The 21,367-nt window shown below is 37.0% G+C and overlaps 1 protein-coding gene across 1 annotated transcript in view; it reads left to right on the top strand.

The window, feature by feature from the left end:
- The window catches only part of LOC137640084 (5-oxoprolinase), a 547,197-nt gene that overhangs the window by 335,643 nt on the left and 190,187 nt on the right, over nucleotides 1-21,367 (top strand). Inside the window, exons 13-14 of the mRNA XM_068372538.1 lie at nucleotides 7,176-7,320; nucleotides 16,694-16,841. Coding sequence (XP_068228639.1) covers nucleotides 7,176-7,320; nucleotides 16,694-16,841 — 293 coding nt within the window. The remainder of the gene's footprint in view (nucleotides 1-7,175; nucleotides 7,321-16,693; nucleotides 16,842-21,367) is intronic.

Genomic DNA, 21,367 nt, shown 5'->3' with positions numbered 1-21,367 from the left:
AAACGGTCTTGTGATCATGATTAAAAGAAAGAAAGTGAAGCAAAGAAAAGGAAGACCGAATCGAGCGAAAGTGATGAAAATTTAAAATAAGAAAAGAAAAAATGTAAAAAAAAAAATATAAAATTGTAAAAATGAAAAAATAAATAAGCTAAGTTAAGTTAAAGTTCACGTAGTAGTGTAAGTTAGTGTAAGTTATCGTATACGTTATCGTACAAAGTCACCGTCCCTACCTCCTCGCTGATCTTCCGTCTCCTCTTGCGTAGAAGTCCCTACACCTGCGCTGGCCTGTTGCTAAGGTAAAGTGTTACATTACAACCCGTTTTTTATTTATTTTTTCATTATTATTCTTTTTTTTTGGTTTGTAATATGTATTTATTATACAGGTATTGTATTAATGTCATGTGTAATTATGTGTAGCCATTTATTAAGGATTTATTATGGTTTTTAGGCTGAGGAACGAATTAAATAAATTACCATGTACTCTTATGGGAATATTTGCTCTAACATATGATTGTTTTAACATACGAAGCAGTTTCTGGAACGAATTAAGATCGTATGTAGAGGTATCACTGTATATATATATATATATATATATATATATATATATATATATATATATGTATATATATATATATATATATATATATATATATATATATATATATATATATATGTGTGTGTGTGTGTGTGTATATATATATATATATATATATATATATATATATATATATATATATATATATATATATATATATATATATATATATATATATATATATATATATATATATATATATATATATATCGTGGAAATATCACTACTTGAAAGATTGGAAAATGATGAAATAAGAAGAATGAGAGTCATAGTAAAGATTGCAAAGATTATAAGTGTTACAACAAAGATGGTGTGGGCATGTGTTGTGGATGAATGGTTAGGAGGGAGTGAGGAGGGCTTGGGAGGAACCTGTTAGGGGGGAAGATTGAAAGGGAGGCAGAGAATTAGATGGTGAGATAAGGTGAAGGATGATGTGGAGAGAAGAGGTTTGGTGGAAGATTGGCGATGGTGCATCAGGCAACCAACCCTCTAATGTAGGGATAACGATGGAAAAAAGAAGATATTAGCTAGGCCTGTATTTATTCCTGCCCCATTTTTTCTTTTACCTTCGTTGTGTTCAACCCTTTGTTGCAGACTTGAGGATGCTATTTATTGAATTATTCATATTAAAATGGTTTGAAAGGTTAATGAGCCACGTTTAGACTCATTAGCTCATAGTATTTTGTTAAATATAGTTGAATTTTTCTTAGAGCTTGAAGGATAAGGACAATGAATTGCACATCTCATTGAGTTTGTATTATGAATAACAAAATATATTCTTGACCCATGTTTACAGACATGAATGGTACTTCAGGGATTTTCTTCATTTTATTATATAAATGCAGTAGTACACTTTAGGCTGGTTTGATTTCCAAAAAAAAAAAAAAAAAATGAGTTCATGAGGCATTTTTGCAGAAAAACAAATAAATGAGTGATTCTTAAATCAGAATTCGTTGCTGAATATGAATATTTTTGTTTGTTTTTCCCAAATATGTTTATTCAGGTCACAAATGAAGGTCATCAAGTGTAAATTTTACCTTTTATCAAAATTATTGATTTTTTCTGAATACATTGTTTTGGATACTATCTTTTAATATTCTCCATACAGATTGCTATACACTCTTCGAATTTTCCAAGTTAGGGGTAATTGTAAGAGATTCTTGTGCATTTTTTTGCACTATCCCCATAATGGTGACATTTAACATCAACAAATAACTCTGAACCATTCCTTATAATACAGAGATATATTAGGCGTTTCTACTTTCATAGGCTTATATGATGTGGTTATTGCTCAGCAAATAGTGTCATTTATACATACTGTAGTCTTTTTCAGGGTTATCAAATACAGTAATACCTCAACCTACGAGCATCCCAACATACGAGAAATTTAAGATACGAGGAAAGTTTTGAGCACATTTTTGCCCCGAGATACGAGACCAATTTGAGATACGAGGATACAAGACGGTTCCCTATGTGGCCGCTATGTGGTCGATTGTGCGAGAGGCTGCTCACAAGGACAGCATCGCTCTCTCTTTCCCGTTGGATCTCCATCGTGTAAAGTTATCTCCGAGCATCGGCCGTAGTGTTTGCATTTTTCATGTGTTTTTTGCGTTAATCAGTACAGAAGTAAGTGAATAAGCAATGGGTCCAAAGCAAGCTAGTGCAAACAAGTGTAGTGAAAAGAAAAAGCGTATGATGACAATCGAGATAAAGCATAAAGTAATTGAAAAACATGAGAGTGGTGTACGAGTAACTGAGCTGGCTCGCCAATATGAGAGGAGTACATCAACAATATGTACCATCCTCAAGCAGAAGGATGCTATAAAGAGGACCAAGCCTTCCAAAGGACTAACCATCATTTCCAAGCAGCACAGTGATATTCATGACGAGATGGAGAGGCTTCTTTTAATATGGAAAAAGAAGAAACAGTTGGCGGAAGATAGCGTGACCAAAACGATCATCTGTTAAACGGCCAGCAGAATCTACGATAACTTTAAAGGAAAGCAAGCAGCTGAGAGAGGGGAGGCTTTGACGCCAGCGGAAACCTTCAAAGCCAGTTGTGGCTGGTTGGATAATTTCAAAAAACGGACTGGGATACAATCGTTTGTGAGGCATGGGGAAGCAGCAAGTTCCGACTCGAAAGCCGTGGCAGACTACATCCCCCAACATGTGTTCAACTGCGATGAAACTGGCCTTTTGTGGAAGAAGATGCCCAGGAGGACATTCATCACGGCAGAGGAGAAGAGACTACCGGGCCATAAACCCATGAAGGACCAGTTAACTCTAGCCTTGTTTGCCAATGCCAGCAGTGACTGTAAGGTCAAGCCACTGCTGGTGTACCACTCAGAAAACCCTTGTGCTTTTAAGAGCCAAAGGATCTTGAAAGAAAAACTGTATGTGATGTGGTGTGCTAATGCTAGGGCTTTGGTTACGCAGCATTTCTTCACAGAATGGGTTAATCTGTGCTTTGGTCGGGCAGTCAAAAAATATTTGGCCGAGAAAAGCCTGCCAATGAAATGTCTCCTGGTTCTCGACAATGCCCCTGGTCACCCTCCTGGTCTAGAAGAGGTCACCCTCCTGGTCTAGAAGAGGACATTCTTGATGAGTACAGGATCATCAAGGTCCTTTATCTCCCGCCCAACACCACGCCACTCCTCCAGCCCATGGACCAACAAGTAATTTCCAATTTTAAAAAACTTAACAAGAAGCATTTGTTCAAGAAATGCTTCGATGTCACAGACAACACCAATCTCACCCTTCGGGAATTTTGGAAGGAACATTTCAATATCGTCCATTGCTTAAAAATTATTGACGATGCATGGCAGGGTGTCACACGAACAACTCTTAATTCAGCAAGGAAGAAATTGTTGCCAGCTTCCGTCGCTGAGAGGGACTTTAAAGGGTTTGATACGCCAGACCCTGATGAACCCGAACCTATTGTGGGGGATGACATTGTGTCTCTTGGAAAGTTCATGGGGCTGGAGGTAGATGAGGCAGACATGAACGACCTTCTTGAGGAGCATCAGGAAGAGATCATGACATAGGAATTGATCGAGCTCCAGGAGATGCAACATTCGGAGGTGTTGCAGGACCTCAGTAGCGAGGAGGAGGAGGTGGAAGAGGAGGACCGCCTTTCTACAAAGGAAATCATAGACATGTTGGCGAAGTGGCAGGAGTTTTCTGATTTTATGGAAAAGAGGCACCCGGACAAGTTGGCGTATGCGTTAGCCTTTTGTGACGACACTTGTGTACATCATTTTCGTAACATTTTGAAGGGGAGACAAAAGCAAACATCCCTAGACAGGTTCCTTTTAAAAAGGCCGGCAAAAAGTGATGGTGAAAGCGAGTTAAAAGCGAGGTATAAAGAGCCAAGCCGAAAGAAGTAAAGTTAAAAAAAATTGAAAGGAAAACAAAATTAGAATTAAGTTTAGTGTAATGTAAGATTAACATTTATTTTTAAGTGTGTGTACAATTACCTAATTTCATTCAAGTTAAATTTAAAGTTTAAGTTATGTTACGTAGTGTTACAAAAGTGTAGTGTACCGAACGTGTTGCCGTTAAGTCTCTCTCCTCCTGTTTCTCTCTCCCTCCTCCGCACACACCGCCGTTTGCCGCTACCGTCTGTCTCAAAGGTAAGAACTCCATAATAATGTCACATTTTATTGCAGATCATAACCTGTACATAGGTATTTGTTATTTTGTGAGTGTTTGTTGTGAATTAGAACAATTAAAAACAGGTTTTCCACTGATAAATACGGTTTTTAGGTGTTTTCATATGGTGGGAACGAATTAATTTTTTTAGTTATTTTATAAGGGAAAAATTGGTCCGAGTTACGAGCGAATTGACATACGAGCTCGGGTCCTGGAACGCATTAAGCTCGTATCTCAAGGTGTTACTGTACTGTCATTAGACTCAAAGGTTAATAGTACAGAAATATAAGCTTAATACTAAGCCAAGATACTATCAAATACATGGTGTAAACCATTATAAAGACAACAGTCTCTGACTCACTACAGTTGCAAACCTTCGTACAATTCAAGTTCCATTTCTTGCACAAGCATCTACTCTTTGAACACCCCTTCGTACAGTTACAGGAAACAATGTCTCTACATGCTTTGGGAATAGGAAGGAGTGATGTAAGTACAGAGGTGAGAATCCCATTAGCAAGATTTTATCCAGAGATAGTCGGGAGGTGATGGCTGGTTTTGGATGACAAGACTCTTGCCACACAAGGGTATGGAAGTTAGCTTGCTGTATGGGAAACTTGGCTGCATCCCTCGGTGGCATTGCATCTTGTGCATGGCATTTCATAAACAGACAAACATGTGCTTGATCAAAGTTGTGCCAAGAGGAATACTTATAGATATGTAAAAAAACTAGAATATACTGTTGTTTCTCTAAGGTACAAGCCTTAAGCCATAGCCGTGAGCAAGGGATTTTGTTGAGGTGAGCCAGAAGTAAGATCAGTATGACGAGCTGCCACCACTAAGGTCTTTTGTTTGCTGTAAATGCAGTGAAGTACAGTGAGTATATCTGCCTTCTCATGGTGCGTATATCTGCCTCCTCATGGTCACTGGACTTTCCACAGATCCATGGCTATGTTAGAATCAGTACTTTTAGCTTCTGTCTCCAAGAAAAACACCCCACTCTCAATAATGAATTTATTAGTAGAAACTGTAACAATGAGTGCATTTGCTAGAAAGAGAATGAGGTCCCTTTTGTTGTCAGTTGATGCCAAGAAGTCTGTCCATTTGTGTGGAAGTGGTGCAGTTCGGTCTTCAATTAGTCTTCTGATTGGCCTCAATTTCTTAGTACGTTTAACTCTTGTGCCAGCTTTAATTGATGTGTCCCTATATCAATTAAAACTAATGTCAATTCTTTCATATGCTTCACCCTGTTCAAGAAGGTGTTTGATGAATCTAATAGGGTACTCTCCGGAGGTGTTGACATCGCTTGGCTTCTTCATTGCCATTATCATGGCTTATCCATCTATTTTCAGACAGGCAGAGTCATTGATGATGATTTTTGGAGGGCAACTGATCTCTCTAGTTAACACCTGTTAAAGTATGAATTTGGTACCTTTACAAAGTGTGCCAGATATATTAACGATGCTTACTGGTATTTTCACCAATTCATGGTTCAAGATGTTATTTAGATCAACTGGTCTTCCAGCCTGATGTGCTGTGATTAATCTATGTGAAGTTCCTATTAGCTTTCATATTTTCCATATATCCTTTATACCCACCAGTCTCTGTACCTTTTTTATTTAAAGAAGCCAATGTAGGAGCTTTTGCTTTTTGCAATGGATTTATTAAGTCTTTCATTCCCTCGATCAGTCTGCCCTTCACAAGTGACTCAATTTGTTTCTGTCCTTGAAGCTTCACATGCAGTAGTGACTTCTCAATTTCTGACATAGATCAAGTAATAATTATTTCTTTAAGTAAATATGAAATATCCTTTGGTAGCATGCCTTAATAATAGGAGTTATTTGATCCAAAGATTGAGGTTGGCGACGGACTACGCAGGGTTGATCAGCTGATTTGAATGTAAACAATGCATGAAATTATAATTTGCTGTTTTTAATTATAAATACGATACTAAAATGTGAATATTACATGCATTATTATTGGATGCAGTTAAGTGAAACACCAGTTTAATCAAAATCTGGTTTATTAGAAATATAGCTGTAATTTTTTACCACAGTAAATGGATATACACTGTAGAGAGAGAGCTAGGACCAGTTGGGTGTAGAGATAGGTAGTGGCGAGCAGTGCTCCCATCGTAATGGAGCGCGGGCTATTTGAAATTATCACCCAACTTGAATTTCATTGCAATTTTTATGATAATTTTTGTTTAATAGGTATTGCATTGCTCTTGGCCACGAAAAACCGAAACCGTGAAGCAAGAACCCATGATTAACGAGGGCCGATTGTATGTAAGAGAACTAGGAATAAATGAAGGAATTATAAAGTACTGCAATATATTGGCCTGAATTCTCTCATTATTTTTTAGATAATTGGCATTCTGAATCAAAGGATATTATGTTTGACTTTTTAATCAATTTTAAAAAACCTCTGTTTCATTTTTAAAACTACATAAAAAGGATACTTTATTAAAATTTTTAACATGTATGTAAGTGTCCAGTAATTTATTACCATTGAATTACTGTATATTGCTTCGACTAGGATACAGTATTTTGTTGATATGATGTTAATCTTATCAATAATAGGTTTGTTAACTTGCTCTTTTAGCATCCATGACCTCACTGATAATGAAAATTGGTTCCATTTTCTGATTGATACAATCACCATACCATATACAGTATGTACTCCCAGTTGATTTATTTTCATGAATTTTTCCTTTGAATTACAAGATATTGAAGAAATACCAACTTAATCATCAACTGCAATGAATTTTCCATTGTAAAGTACTATTCTCTTTTCTTGATAGATGTTATTTGTTTATTGTAATTGTTAAATGCTAATTCTTTTATTGGACTTTTGTTTTACAACTATACAAAGGAGAAGCTAATAGGAAAAAATGATCCTAGACCATTCGCAATAAATTATATTTTTTCAGGCTGTAAAGGATATATCACTGACAGAGGAGATGTCCGAATAGATGTTGGTGTGTCGAAAAAGAAAATCATAGGCACAGAATTGGATGCCATTCAACTCTCTATATTTTCTCATCGATTTATGAGCTTAGCTGAACAAATGGGAAGGTAGGTATTATGATTTATTCTCTATTTGAATTTGAATGGTTAATGGAATAATGAGGAGTGGAAGATGGTAAAGAGTTAGAAACTTATCTCAACCAGTATCTAGAGGAAGCACTCATATTTGGAAATGGCTTAAGTAGAAAGTGTAGCAAGTATTTCATTGTTTATAATGTTCATTTTCCTAATGTTGGGATTCCCTTCTTGACAAATTAGATTTTGTGAAGAGGAAAGTTCTTTAAAAATAAGAGGTGCAATGGTACATAATACCTTATTATAATGCAAGGTAAGAAATTTGTCCTCTTTAAGTTTATGTAACCTATGTCTGAATAAAAAAACAGACATCAGGTTGAGGCTATTTACTGTATACACTTCTTTGATAACCACTGCATGACTGTGGTATCCTCTTTGCTCATACCTATATTCTAACTACTGCTTCATCTAACCAATAGTTTGTACCAAATTGCTATATTACTATTTTTCTGGAAACATTCATAATTGTATTCGATATTCACTTCACAACATATTTAGTGTATTCGTTTTTATTATATTCGATATTTACATACACATTTTTAGTGCATTCACCTAATCCCTTCTCATCTAGTCTCCTGTGTGTGAAATTGTTCTTTCCGAGAAAGGAAAGGGAAAGCTTGCTCTAAATGGCTATTTGTTTAGACTGCGCGCAAAAATAAACTCAAAGGACAAGTGGTAAACAAACATTTTACTGGAGATGTGAAAAACAGATTTTATAAAGAAACTGCAGTAACTCATTGTGAAAATAAGTCATATTGTAATGGACCACGAACACTACCCTGAGGAACACCAGGTATTACATTCTTATGTTCACTATGGTGCCCATCAACATATATGCTATGATAACATCAGTGTGTGAACTACATATGATTGCACTTGAGATATCGTCATGCTTTGCTGCATGCAAAAGGACCCTAGGATCTGCATCTTCATTAGTGCAGCCTTGCATGTCAGCAGTGTTTTGTTCAGCTTTACTACAAAGTGCAGCATCCCCTTAGGTGACAGTAATGCATGTTGTATCATCTGCTTGAGATGAAACGATTGTTTCTGCCAAATATGCAAATAGTTGTTTTGTTTTGGTCATTCCTGCCCTGATTTCTGGTAGTTTTTGCAATGCTAATCACTCTGCAGCACTCTTGTCAAATACGTATGCTTGTTTGTACTTCCGTACCTTGAACAGGATTTCATCTTTTGCATAAGAGTTAAATGTAAACCCTTTGGGTAAAAGCATTTATAAGAGCAGCACCATAACAACATCAACGGTAGGCTCTTTGTCATGGATGTCTGATGTCTGTTGTTCTAATAAAGGCAGTAGCTGGGACTTATTGCCATGATGCATCTGCCCTTTCTGTGCCAGTGGTGGTGCGTAATTTTTATTTTCCTGTTGAAAAATTTCATTTAAGTCATACTGTATGTTGTAACTTGATATGAAGAGATGCTAGAATAGATTATGGTCTTTCTTCATGATTTGAAGTGACTATTTGCCTTAGCAGACATTTTTTGACTGAACAATAAAATTTTGTTCTTATGTACTGGCTCTTAGAATTTGTTGGGTATATTGGGTCTCTCAATCAAGTTTGTGATTTGTGTTTGTATAAGGCTCATCATAGATATCAAGGATTCACTAACTTTGTTTTTGCTGTAACTAATTTCATGATTTTCAACCATAATCAGATCCACCAAATCTTCCTCAAAAGGGTTGACTATTTCTTTGATTACTTTTGCTAGATTCTCAACCATTTTAAGAAATCTTTTCTGCACTGTTTCAGGTTCATCATGATGCTTACCCTCAGATTTTGAATCGGCATCACATCTATTCTCAAACTCATTAATCATGTGGCTTACTCCAGGACCAGCCACAGTCCACCTTCTGAGAGCATCTGCATCTTCAAATATGCCAATTATTATTATTATTGTTGTTGTTTTTATTATTATACTCGTGCATCAGGCGGCAAACCTATGTGCTGACTGGGTTTTGAAGAGGCGGTGCGCTGTGGCTTCTTTCTTCTCAAAAGAAGTTACCCCGTAGGTGTCATTGGCATTGAGGAACTCGTTGGTGTGGGTTGCCTTGTATTCAGCAGTGGAATCACGGAGGTCTGATTTACATTACACCCTGATCCACCACACTATCTCTCTCAAAATTCCCTGAGTCATTGAATTGGCAGCAGCCAAGCCTGTAAGATCAGGATCGAGGAAGGTAATATGCTACTCTTCCAGGACTACTGCCCCTCCCTTATCTCCAGTTCCAATTGAGTTTCCAATGGAACATCCAACATCCATGAAAACCTTGCTCTTGCAGGCAGAGGTGGAAGGAATATTAGAGAAGAATGCATTCAAAGTCATTTGAGACAAGTCCTCAGGGCTTCTACAGTCGGGTCTTCCTATTGGAAAAACAACTCACGGGTGGAGTCCGGTCATTGACATCTCCTATGAATAAGTTTCGTCGTCAGATAAAGCTCAGGATGGAAACAGTACGGTTTATGGTGTTATCCGTAAGAGAGGTAGACTTGATGCTTTTGGTAGACCTGAAGGATGAGTATTTTATAGCGTCTGTTCATCAGTCCTCTCAAAAGCACCTCCTCTTCTCCCTCTATGATACGGTGTACCAGTTCAAGACTCTGTGCTTTGGAATGTGTGTGCCTCTTCGGGTGTTCACTCGGGTGTTCGTCTTGGAAGTCGCTGGGGTCCACTAACAAAGGATATGTCGGGTGATGTATCTCAACGATTATGTGATCCTGGCCTCCTTGGAGAGGCTGCTGCTTCAGGATAAAGATTGAATTTTTTGCATTTGTCACAACCAGGAGATTGTGGTAAACTGGGAGAAATCAAATCTCATACCCACCCAAGCAGAGGTTGAAGTACCTGGACTACTAATAGACGGCAGCGGCGAGAGAGTTTCTTATGGATAATCACATCAGCAGGCTCAGTGAGGTTGCATGGCCATTCCTGTTCAAGACAGAAGTACCAGCTCTGCACTAGCAATATCCTCTCGGTCCCCTTTCCTCATTGGAAAAGCTTGTTCCTCATAGGCGTCTCCACCATAGATACCTTCAATGGTGTCTGAAGATTCACTGGCCACCCAACAGGGATCTCTCATGCCATCCTGATTTAGTGGGACAAGGAGTTTGGGACAATCTGTCTTGGTGACTGGACAATAGCAACCTCACCAAGGGAGTCCCAATTAATTCTCCGCCTCCGGACAAGCAACTGTTCTCGGATGCATCGAAGGAGGGGTGGAGAGCACACCTAGATAACTTGTTGTTTTGCAGGTGTAAACCAAAGAAGAAAGGAATTAGCACCTTGTCCTTAAAATGTAAGCAACCTTCCTAGGGTCGTAAGTATTCCAAAAATATTTGAGGAGGCACTCAAAAGTGTTGATGGGCAACAACGCTACCGTAATGGTGTATATCAACAAGCAAGGGGCATTGGTTTTGCAACTTCTTTGCAAGATGAATCATCATCAAGGTACATTCCAGGCACACAGTCGGTCACCAGGGACAGGTTATAGGAGCAGAGTGGTCTCTACATCCTCTGGTAGTGGAAAGGCTTCTTGCCATGTAGGGCTCCATGGGGATTGAATTGTTTGCCATGTGGCTGAACAGGAAGCTCCCCGTGTTCTGCTCCTCTGTTCCGTACTCATATGCAATGTTAAGAGACGCCTTCCAACACTCATGGGATTACCTGGAATGTTATGCCTTTCCACCTTTCAGCCTGATCCGGCCAATAATCTGCATAGTGTTGATTACTCCAAGACTCTGGATGATGCTGGTAACTCCCAGATGGCCGATGGCCCCAGTGGTATCCTGATCTGCTTGCTCTTCTGACAAGGTCCCGAGAAAACTTCTCCAGTGGGCCACACTTCTCTGTCAGCCGCACCTGCAGAGGAACCACCAAGCCGTGGAGTACTTGGCGCATCACGTGTGGAGATGTCCATCAGCTTCTCCGAGTGAAAGGCTCATCTCAAAGTACTGCACAAATGTCTGGGTATCTTTGGAGGCCCTCTTTAGCTGTCTACCAGGCTAAGTGGTCCATCTTCTGGTGTCATAGAAGGGATATTGGATACCCTGTTCTAGCCTTTGGTATGATCAGAGCCCATATCAAATAATAGAGTGGCTTCAGGACTACCAGATCTACCTTGATCAAGAACACATCAATTTTGAGAAACCACTTTCAACAATACTTGATTCTACCTGCAATGAGGGTGACAAGGTTTTTACCTCAACTTATGTCTTACCACTACTGCTGACATTAATACCAACCAAAACAAACTGATTTGATTCAACAGAACATAATGTGGGATTACACCTGCCTTGACACTTGATACAACAAAATGGACAGACCTAACAATGGTGACCTTTATGCAGCACAAAAATCACAGTATAATTTACCAGGTCCACTACTTTCTTTCATGGATACTCTACTTTAACACATCCCAGAACCACAAAGTTGTGTGCATTTTCCCATGAAACCTGTATTCTGGACAAAAAGTAGATGTAGTCCAGAGGCAGTTGTAACCTATTGAACAGTTTGTTTTATTTCCTTTGGTACTATAGTGGGACTCGTGTTGTAGTCACTGGCTACAACACACAGTATAGTTCTGATATCTCAAGCTTAATCTCCTGTGCAAGAAAGTTCATGTCACTTTCATTCTCACCAGCCTCACTCCATTTGTATCTTAGCAGAGAGCCCTGAAATGATGACCAATGTCAAGTAAACTCCATAAGTGTCTCCTTTAATACGTAAAGCTACAGACATGACTAAATAGCTGATCATGCAACTTACAAACATAATTCACATTCACCTGCATACCAGGTAAACTGAACAAAAATGGTCTCTGTATATGAACAAATATAATTAGCTCTTTCCGACCAAAATTCGTTTCCAAAAGTTCACGTGCCTTTTTACAGGGAACACATGTAAATGAGTCTTTCAGTAACCTTTTTGACATCACCTTCAAGGAGTCTGTAACGCCGTACTGAGGAGAATTTAATTATATATAAGAAATGTAGAGCACAGTTCCGTCGTGTCATGAAAGAAGCTAGGCGCCAATCTGGGGTACTTTTTTTTTTTCCTCCATCAATAGTAGAACATCACCATCTTCTGTTTGGAGGAAAGTAAAAAAGATAGCAGGTAAATTCACCCGCAACCCACCACCAGTGTTGAAGATAAATGGTCAGTATGTGAATGAAGCAAATAAGGTTAGCAATGCCTTGGCTGATCATTCTCAATATATCATGCAAGTGTAAAGTAGCTCCTGGTAATCAGTATAGGAGCATTGAAGAAAAGAAAATTTTGAATTTTGCAACAGGAAGGGAAGTGTCATACAATTCCCCTTTACTGAAAGAGAATTTGATTCCGCACTTGCTACTTGTAATGATACGGCCCCTGGACCCGATGGAATTCCATATGCAATGATTAAACATTTACCTGTTATTGCATAGTTATTTATTTTAAGCATTATTAACAGAATATGGCATGATTATAGGTATCCAAGTGTTTGGGAACTAGCCATTATTTTAGCATTTTTTAAACCTGGTAAGGATAAGTTCTTAGCAGCAAACTACTGACTTATTGCATTGACATGTTGTTTATGTAAGATCATTCATGGAAAAGATGGTCAATGCAAGACTGGTGTGGTACGTGGAGAAGAAAGATATTTTATCACCTATCCAGTGTGGATTTAGGAAAATGCATTCAATGACAAATGTGTTGGTACAACTTGAGTCCTCTATGTGTGAAGCATTTGGTTCCAAACAGCATCATGTAACAGTATTTTTTTTACCTCAAAAGGGCTTATGATACTACATAGAGATATGGTATACTTAAAACCATTTGTAATCTAGGACTGAGAGGAGAGCTCCCATAGTTCTTTCAAGCATTTGTTTCACATAGATTTTTTAAAGTTAGAGTAGGTGAAGATTTGTCAGAGAGGAAATGTCAGGAAGAAGGAGTTCCTCAGGGTAGTGTGCCGAGTGTAACCCTATTTGAACTAGCCATAAATGGGATATCCTCAGTCATTCCTAAAGATATTCTCTCAACACTATTTGTAGATGATCTCTATATCATTTGCTGGAGCTAAAATGGCAATGGTTGAGAGAAAATTACAACTCTCAATCGACAAAATAATTCAATGGGCTGATATGAATGGATTTAAGTTTTCAACTTGTAAAAGTATTGTCCATTTCTGCCGTATTCTGGGAGTACATCCAGACCCGGATATGTACATCAAAGGTCAGCGTATCCCATGTGTAAGTGAAACTAGATTTCTAAGGTTGATCTTTGATTGTAGACTTACATGAGTTCCTCACTTGAAAGCCTTAAAAGTGAAATGTCTTGAGGCTCTGAATCTTTTAAAAGTTTTGTCCCATTAGTTATGGGTGTGAAATATACTTCTCAGCCAGCCCAAGCTGATTAAAAATTTTAGATTCTATACACCATGCTGGTATCAGATTGTCCACAGGAGCCTTTAGAACTTCGCCAATCCCAAGCCTCCTTGTTGGCACTGGAGAATTGCCTTTAGACCTTTACCGGAAGTCTTCTATTGTTCGGTATTGGCTTAGGTTGCAAACACTTCATCATTCTTTAGCCTGTCAGACTGCAAACCTTGTAATGCATTCTAGATATTTTGAGTTGTACCCAAAATCTCCCCAACCTTATGGCTTCTGGGTAAAAACATTAGTGGACAGTTTAGATATAGGTAGAAATAAAGTGCTCTCATATAGGATATCATCAACCCCTCCATGGAAATTACCGGATATATCTTTTTGTAAATATTTTATTGGTATAAAAATTAACATGACCGACTATGAAGCCAGGTCGCTCTTTATGGAACATATTGAAGAACACAGGGAATCAACTTTTACATATACTGATGGCTCCAAATCTGATGCTGGCATTGGATTTGGAGTATATAGTAGTGCTTTTAATTGTAGAGGTGCACTTCCTCAAGCATCCTCTATATTTACTGCCGAACTATATGGTATACTAACTGCTATTGAGAAAATAGTGTTACAAGACGAGGGCAATTTTATCATTTTTAGTGATGCAAGAAGTATCCTACAAGCTTTAGAAGTTTTTAATTCCAATAATCCTTTAGTTTTAAAGATTTTAGAGTGGCTTTTAATTATTGGTATAAAAGGTATAACAGTTAGATTTTGCTGGGTTCTGGCACACGTAGGTGTGTCTGGAAATGAGAAGGCGGATTCATTGGTAAAGAGTGCTGCAGCTGAGTTGCTACCAAGAAGGTTTCCCATTCCCAGTTATGATTTTTTACCTACAATTAAGATTTTTATTTATAATAATTGGCAACAGCTTTAGGATAGTTTACTTGAAAATAAGATGAGAAATAATTAATGTTATATCCCCTTGGACATATAACGGGATACCCTGAATGTGGGAGACTACTCTTTGTCGTCTCTGGATTAGTCACACTCGGATGACACATAAGTTTTTGCTGGCTGGCTAACATCAACCTTATTTCGATGACTGTTTGTTATCATTGACAGTGAGGCATTTGTTTACCGAATGCCCCTCATATAGTAGTGAGAGAAATTGATATCTGTTTGAGGCTTGAGGTAAGGATGGCAAGTTCATCCTTGCCTAGATTCTTGGACATGATGTGTCCTACCATTCTAGTGGTATATTTAGCTTTATTTCAGAAGCAGGTCTTCTGAAAGATATTTAACTGTTCAAGTGACATCTTTGCTTTTATGGTTTTTAATTGAATATTCTTTTATTTTTTTATTTACAATAAACAATATCAGCGTCAATGACCTTAGATGTCAGGATGCCAGAAAACCTCATATCAATCAATCAATTAAGGAGTCTGTAGATAGGTGAAATTTTAAATCACCGAAAATCTGAGTCTTTGGGGTTCTGTACTTTTACCAAAAGATCTCCCATTCAACATCATCACCTACAAATTTGAACAACTCTAAACTGGGCAACTGAACATTAGATAAGCTTATTGAACTGACTCCACCAACAAGAGATGCAGGAGGAGAGAGATCAGGGACTAGTACTGTAGTACAATTTGTGGGTTGTCAACAATGATACAATTTTGTAGCAGCACGTCTCATTTTTTTAGCTATATCCCTCGACTGTCACACTTCCTGACCGTTCAAGTCCAAGTCCTTTTCTTCTAGAATTTTTTCATAGTCGAGTTGGGTATCATTAAGGGTTCACAATTGGTCATCAAACTCGACCATCAGTTCTTCCAACTCATTGGCTTCAACTTTATGCAATGAAAGTTTTATGATGGCCTTAATTGCATTCACAGTCTGATAAAGCCAGCCCTTCATTGACCCACGAGATTTCTTTAATTTCTCAGACATTGCCGATATTATAGTTTTTAACAGTGCTTAAAATAAAGTCAGTGACTTCTGCATAGTTGGTCATTCATGATCAACATGCATATAAAAACACAACCATTGTCAACAACAATGATGGCACTTACCACATGTGTGGTCCATCATTAGTGAAAACTTTTGATGAAGTTGAATAGTTCATACGTCTTTCTCCAGGGATCCACACTTTTTAGTTTCTGTTCCTAATGATCTGGTGAATGACTCCCAGGTATGGGCGCCAAACTTTTGCACAAAACTCAAATTGCAACCCTGATTTTTATGATCATTGGGAGGACTTAAATAAGATGCTCTGTTGTTATGGAAAACACTGGTATGTTTTTTATTATTAGATACACATACAATTTTTTTTTTCAATTTGCTACCAATAGTTGGCGGAGCGATAGAGACTTATAGACTATCGTAATAGTTATAACACTAACCACTTTAGCTGGAGAAGTCTTTAATTTTTATAGGTGCCTAAAAAATCACTGTAATTCAGTTTAAATGTTTTGATTTTCTTCTGGAAGGGAAATGGTTTTATTTAAATTAGAAAATAGTTTACCTTTTAATTCAAGATGTTCTCCAAAGGATAAGACCTTTAGATGATATAAAAAAAAATTATCAATTTAGAACCTTTATTGAAAAGACTTACAATAGTGCTGCACTGTATATAATAATGAATGATAATCTTTTATAAATAATAAATGCATAAGATTCGAGTACAAAAATAGATCTAGAGGTCAGCACTATTACATCTAAATGCTGTAGTTAATTGTCACAGACAAATTATCTTATACTTTTCCAAAGAAACAGCAAGTGCATGTAAACCCTTACAATACTGTACTGTACTGTATCAAATATTCAATGTCGGAAAGTTCAAACAATAAAAAAATATTTAGAAAATTATTGTGTAAAGTTACTGCTGTGTTTAAAAGTGATATTGTATTATTTATTTTACTGCATCAAGTGCGTCTGTTCTTTATTTTGAACTCTATTTCTAGAATTCTTCAAAGGACTTCAATATCAACAAATATAAAAGAACGATTAGATTTTTCCTGTGCACTCTTTGGACCTGATGGTGGTTTGGTATCAAATGCTCCACATATTCCAGTTCATCTTGGGGCAATGCAAGAAACTGTCCAATACCAGGTAAATTATTTAGTTAAACAAGTAAATATATAATATTATGTACTGTATGTATGTATGTATATATATATATATATATATATGTGTGTGTATATATATATATATATATATATATATATATATATATATATATATATATATATATATATATATATATATATATATATATATATATATATATATATATATATATATATATATATATATATATATATATATATATATATATATATATATATATATATATATATATATATATATATATATATATATACAGTATATATATATATATATATATATATATATATATATATATATATACTATATATATATTTATATTTATATTTATTCCTACATGCTTACAAACTTCTGAGTTATTTAATGGGGCTACTTCTGGCTTTATTTTCTGCAGACAGACAATAAAAAAAGAAGTCGGTAGATTGCATCATGCTATGCTGCTGGGCAGCTACTGTGCATGACCGGCTGATGGGCTACGCTTGTCTCAAGCGTCTAGTCACAACACTTTTGGCTGTGCTGGCAGTCGGACATGCCTGCCTTCACTCCTACCATCAGACAACTGCATCCCCTGGTCTTCACTCATATATTGCTTGTGCATGTATCTTTATGTTTTTTATATTACTATTCACTTGCTTATCCATTATTTGTGAGTTAAGAGTGTGTGCCTTTCAACTAAGTCGAATTCGATGCGTTCTTGTCCGGGCCGTAATGGTCGCCCTTATAGAACCCATATGAGCCGGATAAATGGGGATCCTCACCTAGTATGTCTGTCGTTTCGAGGAACAAGATGTTTTATGGAATCTACATATGAGTATTGTAGGGAGTGTTCATCCTCCTAGTGAGATAGATATCATTCTTGTCAGAAGAAGCAAGCCAAGAGAGATCATTCTTTCCCTTCTTCTTCGGTAAGCTGAGATGAAACGGAAGGTAGGTTCGGCGTCGAATGTTATTTCTCCACCAAGTACTGCGTGTCAGGATCTCTCTGAGGTTTCTGTCACGAAGGACAATGACCCCAATTTCGTTTACAAGTTATCTCTTAGTGTTAGTAATATGCTGTAAGAAATTTAACCTGTTATTATCATGGATACTCTGGCTATGGCATCTATGATCCCTGAGCCAGATCCACTCGGTGTTTCTATCCCAGACTACGCTGTTATGTCTAGATCCCCCTCACCCCCCACAAGTGTGCTGAGTGGGGATTTATACCTTTCAGATTATGCAGATAAGATGTTCCCTTTAGAAGTGTCTCCCATTAGAACAGTGAATTGGATCTCCTCATTCCTGTAAGGACCTTAGAGTCAAGCCTGTCATTTCCCCTCATACCGAGGCAGCCTTATTGGAAGATCCTGATTACTAGTCTCCAACTCGTACTAACAAGAAAGGCTTACCTTGTACACCTATGGGTCTTTGGCATAAAACTCCTCTAAAGAGTGCCAGGGGTGAGTTGAGAGATTTTTAATCTCTTTAATATGAGGGTAGTCGAACCTCTTTGGCCATGTCCCCCTCCTCCTCCAAACTTGGCAATACCTTAATGCTCCAAGCAGGCCTCTCCTTCTAAGCTTTCTAAACTTGGGAAGTTGAGTGTAACTATTCCTGTCTTACCAAGAATTTCTATTGAGAATACCATCAGACCAAACATTCAGATTCATAAATCTGAACGTGCTGACGGATGTCAACGTCATGACGTCACTGTACACATCACCTTCTCTGTGTGTTAGGTTACCACCGGGCAGCCTAGCAGGCTGATAGGTCCAAGCAAGTTGTTACCCGCAAGCGTTGTGACGTCACTGAACACGCCTCCATTTTGACGCCTGAGAGTATTCCTCTACTTCATGATGATGCTAAGAATATGACAACAGTTAAGCCTCGTTTTTTGCAATAGTTAGGTTACAGACACAGGCGCGATAAGCGAATTTTTGCCAATAAATACTACACTAGAGTGGGCTAACTCCTAACCTAAAAAGTCACTGCCCCTTGCCACGAGGTGGTGCCCGACTTGATGATTAACATAGTAAATACTGACTAATATTGTTGTTAATTTGGTTTCTACAACAGTTTATAATCATATGTACAATGTACAGTACATTTGCACACATGTACACTATGTACTGGACACAGTAAGGTTACAGTACAGTATTGTGCTAAGGTATAGTTTACCGAGTCGTCATCCAAAAGTAGTTTTTATCTAGTAATACTGTACTGTAACCTAATACTCACTGATACTGTAGTTTATTTTACTGTAATATATGTACAGTAATATTACTACAGTTCAGCTTAACCATGCTTCTGTAAGTGTTCTGTGTTTTCGTTCAAGACTCGTTGCCTACATCGCTACTCTGGAGGAAGACGCAACTTCTTATGTGTTGTCTCTTGCACAGTATGTTATCTATACTTTCTTAAATAGAAACACAGCTTATTTTGTAAATTAAAAGCTTAAATATCTCAATAATAATTGTTTCTTTTAAATAATTAAACACAAGCTTTGCTTTTGATTACTTTTCAACAGCTGACTCTCTCTCTCTCTCTCTCTCTCTCTCTCTCTCTCTCTCTCTCTCTCTCTCTAATATTCAATTTCGTTTCGGAAGCATTATTGCATTTTAGAAAATTACGATTATTTAAATAGTTAATTGAGCTTTAATGAAACATTTATGTACTTCTGTTTTAAATTCTTGGTGTATTTAATCAATCTAAGTATTTTGGATGCCATGATCAGATCAGAGGATCTGATCACTGCACCCAAAATATTTAGATGGATAAAGTACACTCAAAATTTAAAACAAAAGCACATAACTTTTTTTTATTAAAGCACAATTAACTATTCAAATAATCATAACTTTCTAAAATGCATTAATGCTTCCGAAATAAAATCGATATATGTATATATATATAGGCCTATATATATATATATTATTATTATTATTATTATTACTATCCAAGCTACAACCCTAATTGGAAAAGCAAGATGCTATAAGCCCAGGGGCTCCAATAGGGAAAAATAGCCCAGTGAGGAAAGGAAATAAGGAAATAAATAACTGAAGAGAGCAAATTAACAATAAATCATTCTAAAAAAAGTAATGTCAAAAGAGATATATCATATATAAACTATTAACAACGTCAACAACAAAAATGTCATATATAAACTATAAAAAGACTCATGTCGGTCTGGTCAACAAAAAAGCATTTGCTCCAACTTTGAACTTTTATATATATATATATATAGGCCTATATATATATATATATATATATATATATATATATATATATATATATATATGTGTGTGTGTGTGTGTGTGTATATATATATATGTATGTGGAGAATTTTTTTTTAATTAAGTGTTGAGTGGGAACATGTTGCTCCAGGAAAGTCTCCCTACGTCAGTTACTTAAAGATCAACAGGGGAGGATAAGGAGCACTTACACTCAGGGCACAAACACCCTGCTAATAACTTTGCTGACGTAGTTCACTAACCATCACTCTTGAATGCAAAAAGGGAAATTGTACTCTGTCCAGAGGCCAGAGAACTCCACACGTGAAATAAAAGTAATTTAATGGCCTACTCTAGCTTTGTCAGGTCTAAAGTCATCTACACACGCAGGCTCTGTTTCGACTCCGTCCCAGGAACCCCAGTGAGATGCTGGACAGGAATATTACGTTAAGTAATTATTGAGACAACAAAAATGGGAGCAGTGATGTAAAGTAAAAGTTAAAGATATGGATCTTTACCTTCGAAGCAGATAGATTCAATGCTAAGTCACTTGCTGATACACCTTTTAAGTTACTTACTCCTTTCAAAATATCGGGTATACTGTCCCGAGATTAAATAATTACAATAGACAATCAAATAAATGAGGGAGTAAAAATATGGCAAGGTTTAACCCTTTTACCCCCAAAGGACGTACTGGTACGTTTCACAAAACACATCCCTTTACCCCCATGGACGTACCGGTACGTCCCTGCAAAAAAATGCTACTTACAATTTTTTTTTTTTTTTGATAATTTTTGAGAAAATTCAGGCATTTTCCAAGAGAATGAGACCAACCTGACCTCTCTATGACAAAAATTAAGGCTGTTAGAGCAATTTGAAAAATATATACTGCAAAATGTGCTTGAATAAAAAATAACCCTTGGGGGTTAAGGGTTGGAAATTTCCAAATAGCCTGGGGGTAAAAGGGTTAATTAGCCTAGTCTTGATTTATTATACAAATTTACATTGAAGTAAATGGACATCTGAACAAAGGACACATGTAACAAAAGGAAATGCAAATTAATGAAAAATATGATTGATTAGACCCGTGGTCTTCTGCAATAATTAATAATTGAAATTGGGTTGGACACATGGCCCATGTAACCCAGAGACTGTGCTAGTCTCAAAAACCAAAATATGTAAAAACAGTACACACAATCCCACCGCACACAACCCGAAATATGTAATAGCCAGTTAAACCTAGTCAAGTTAAAGGTTAATCTAAACTAAAAAATGGGGGAAAACTAAGTGGCCATTTTTTGGTAC

Source organism: Palaemon carinicauda, chromosome 4, assembly GCF_036898095.1.
Source record: "Palaemon carinicauda isolate YSFRI2023 chromosome 4, ASM3689809v2, whole genome shotgun sequence".
Lineage (NCBI taxonomy): Eukaryota > Metazoa > Arthropoda > Malacostraca > Decapoda > Palaemonidae > Palaemon > Palaemon carinicauda.
Note: the sequence above shows the minus strand (reverse complement) of the source record. Positions and strands in the feature narration are given on the sequence as shown.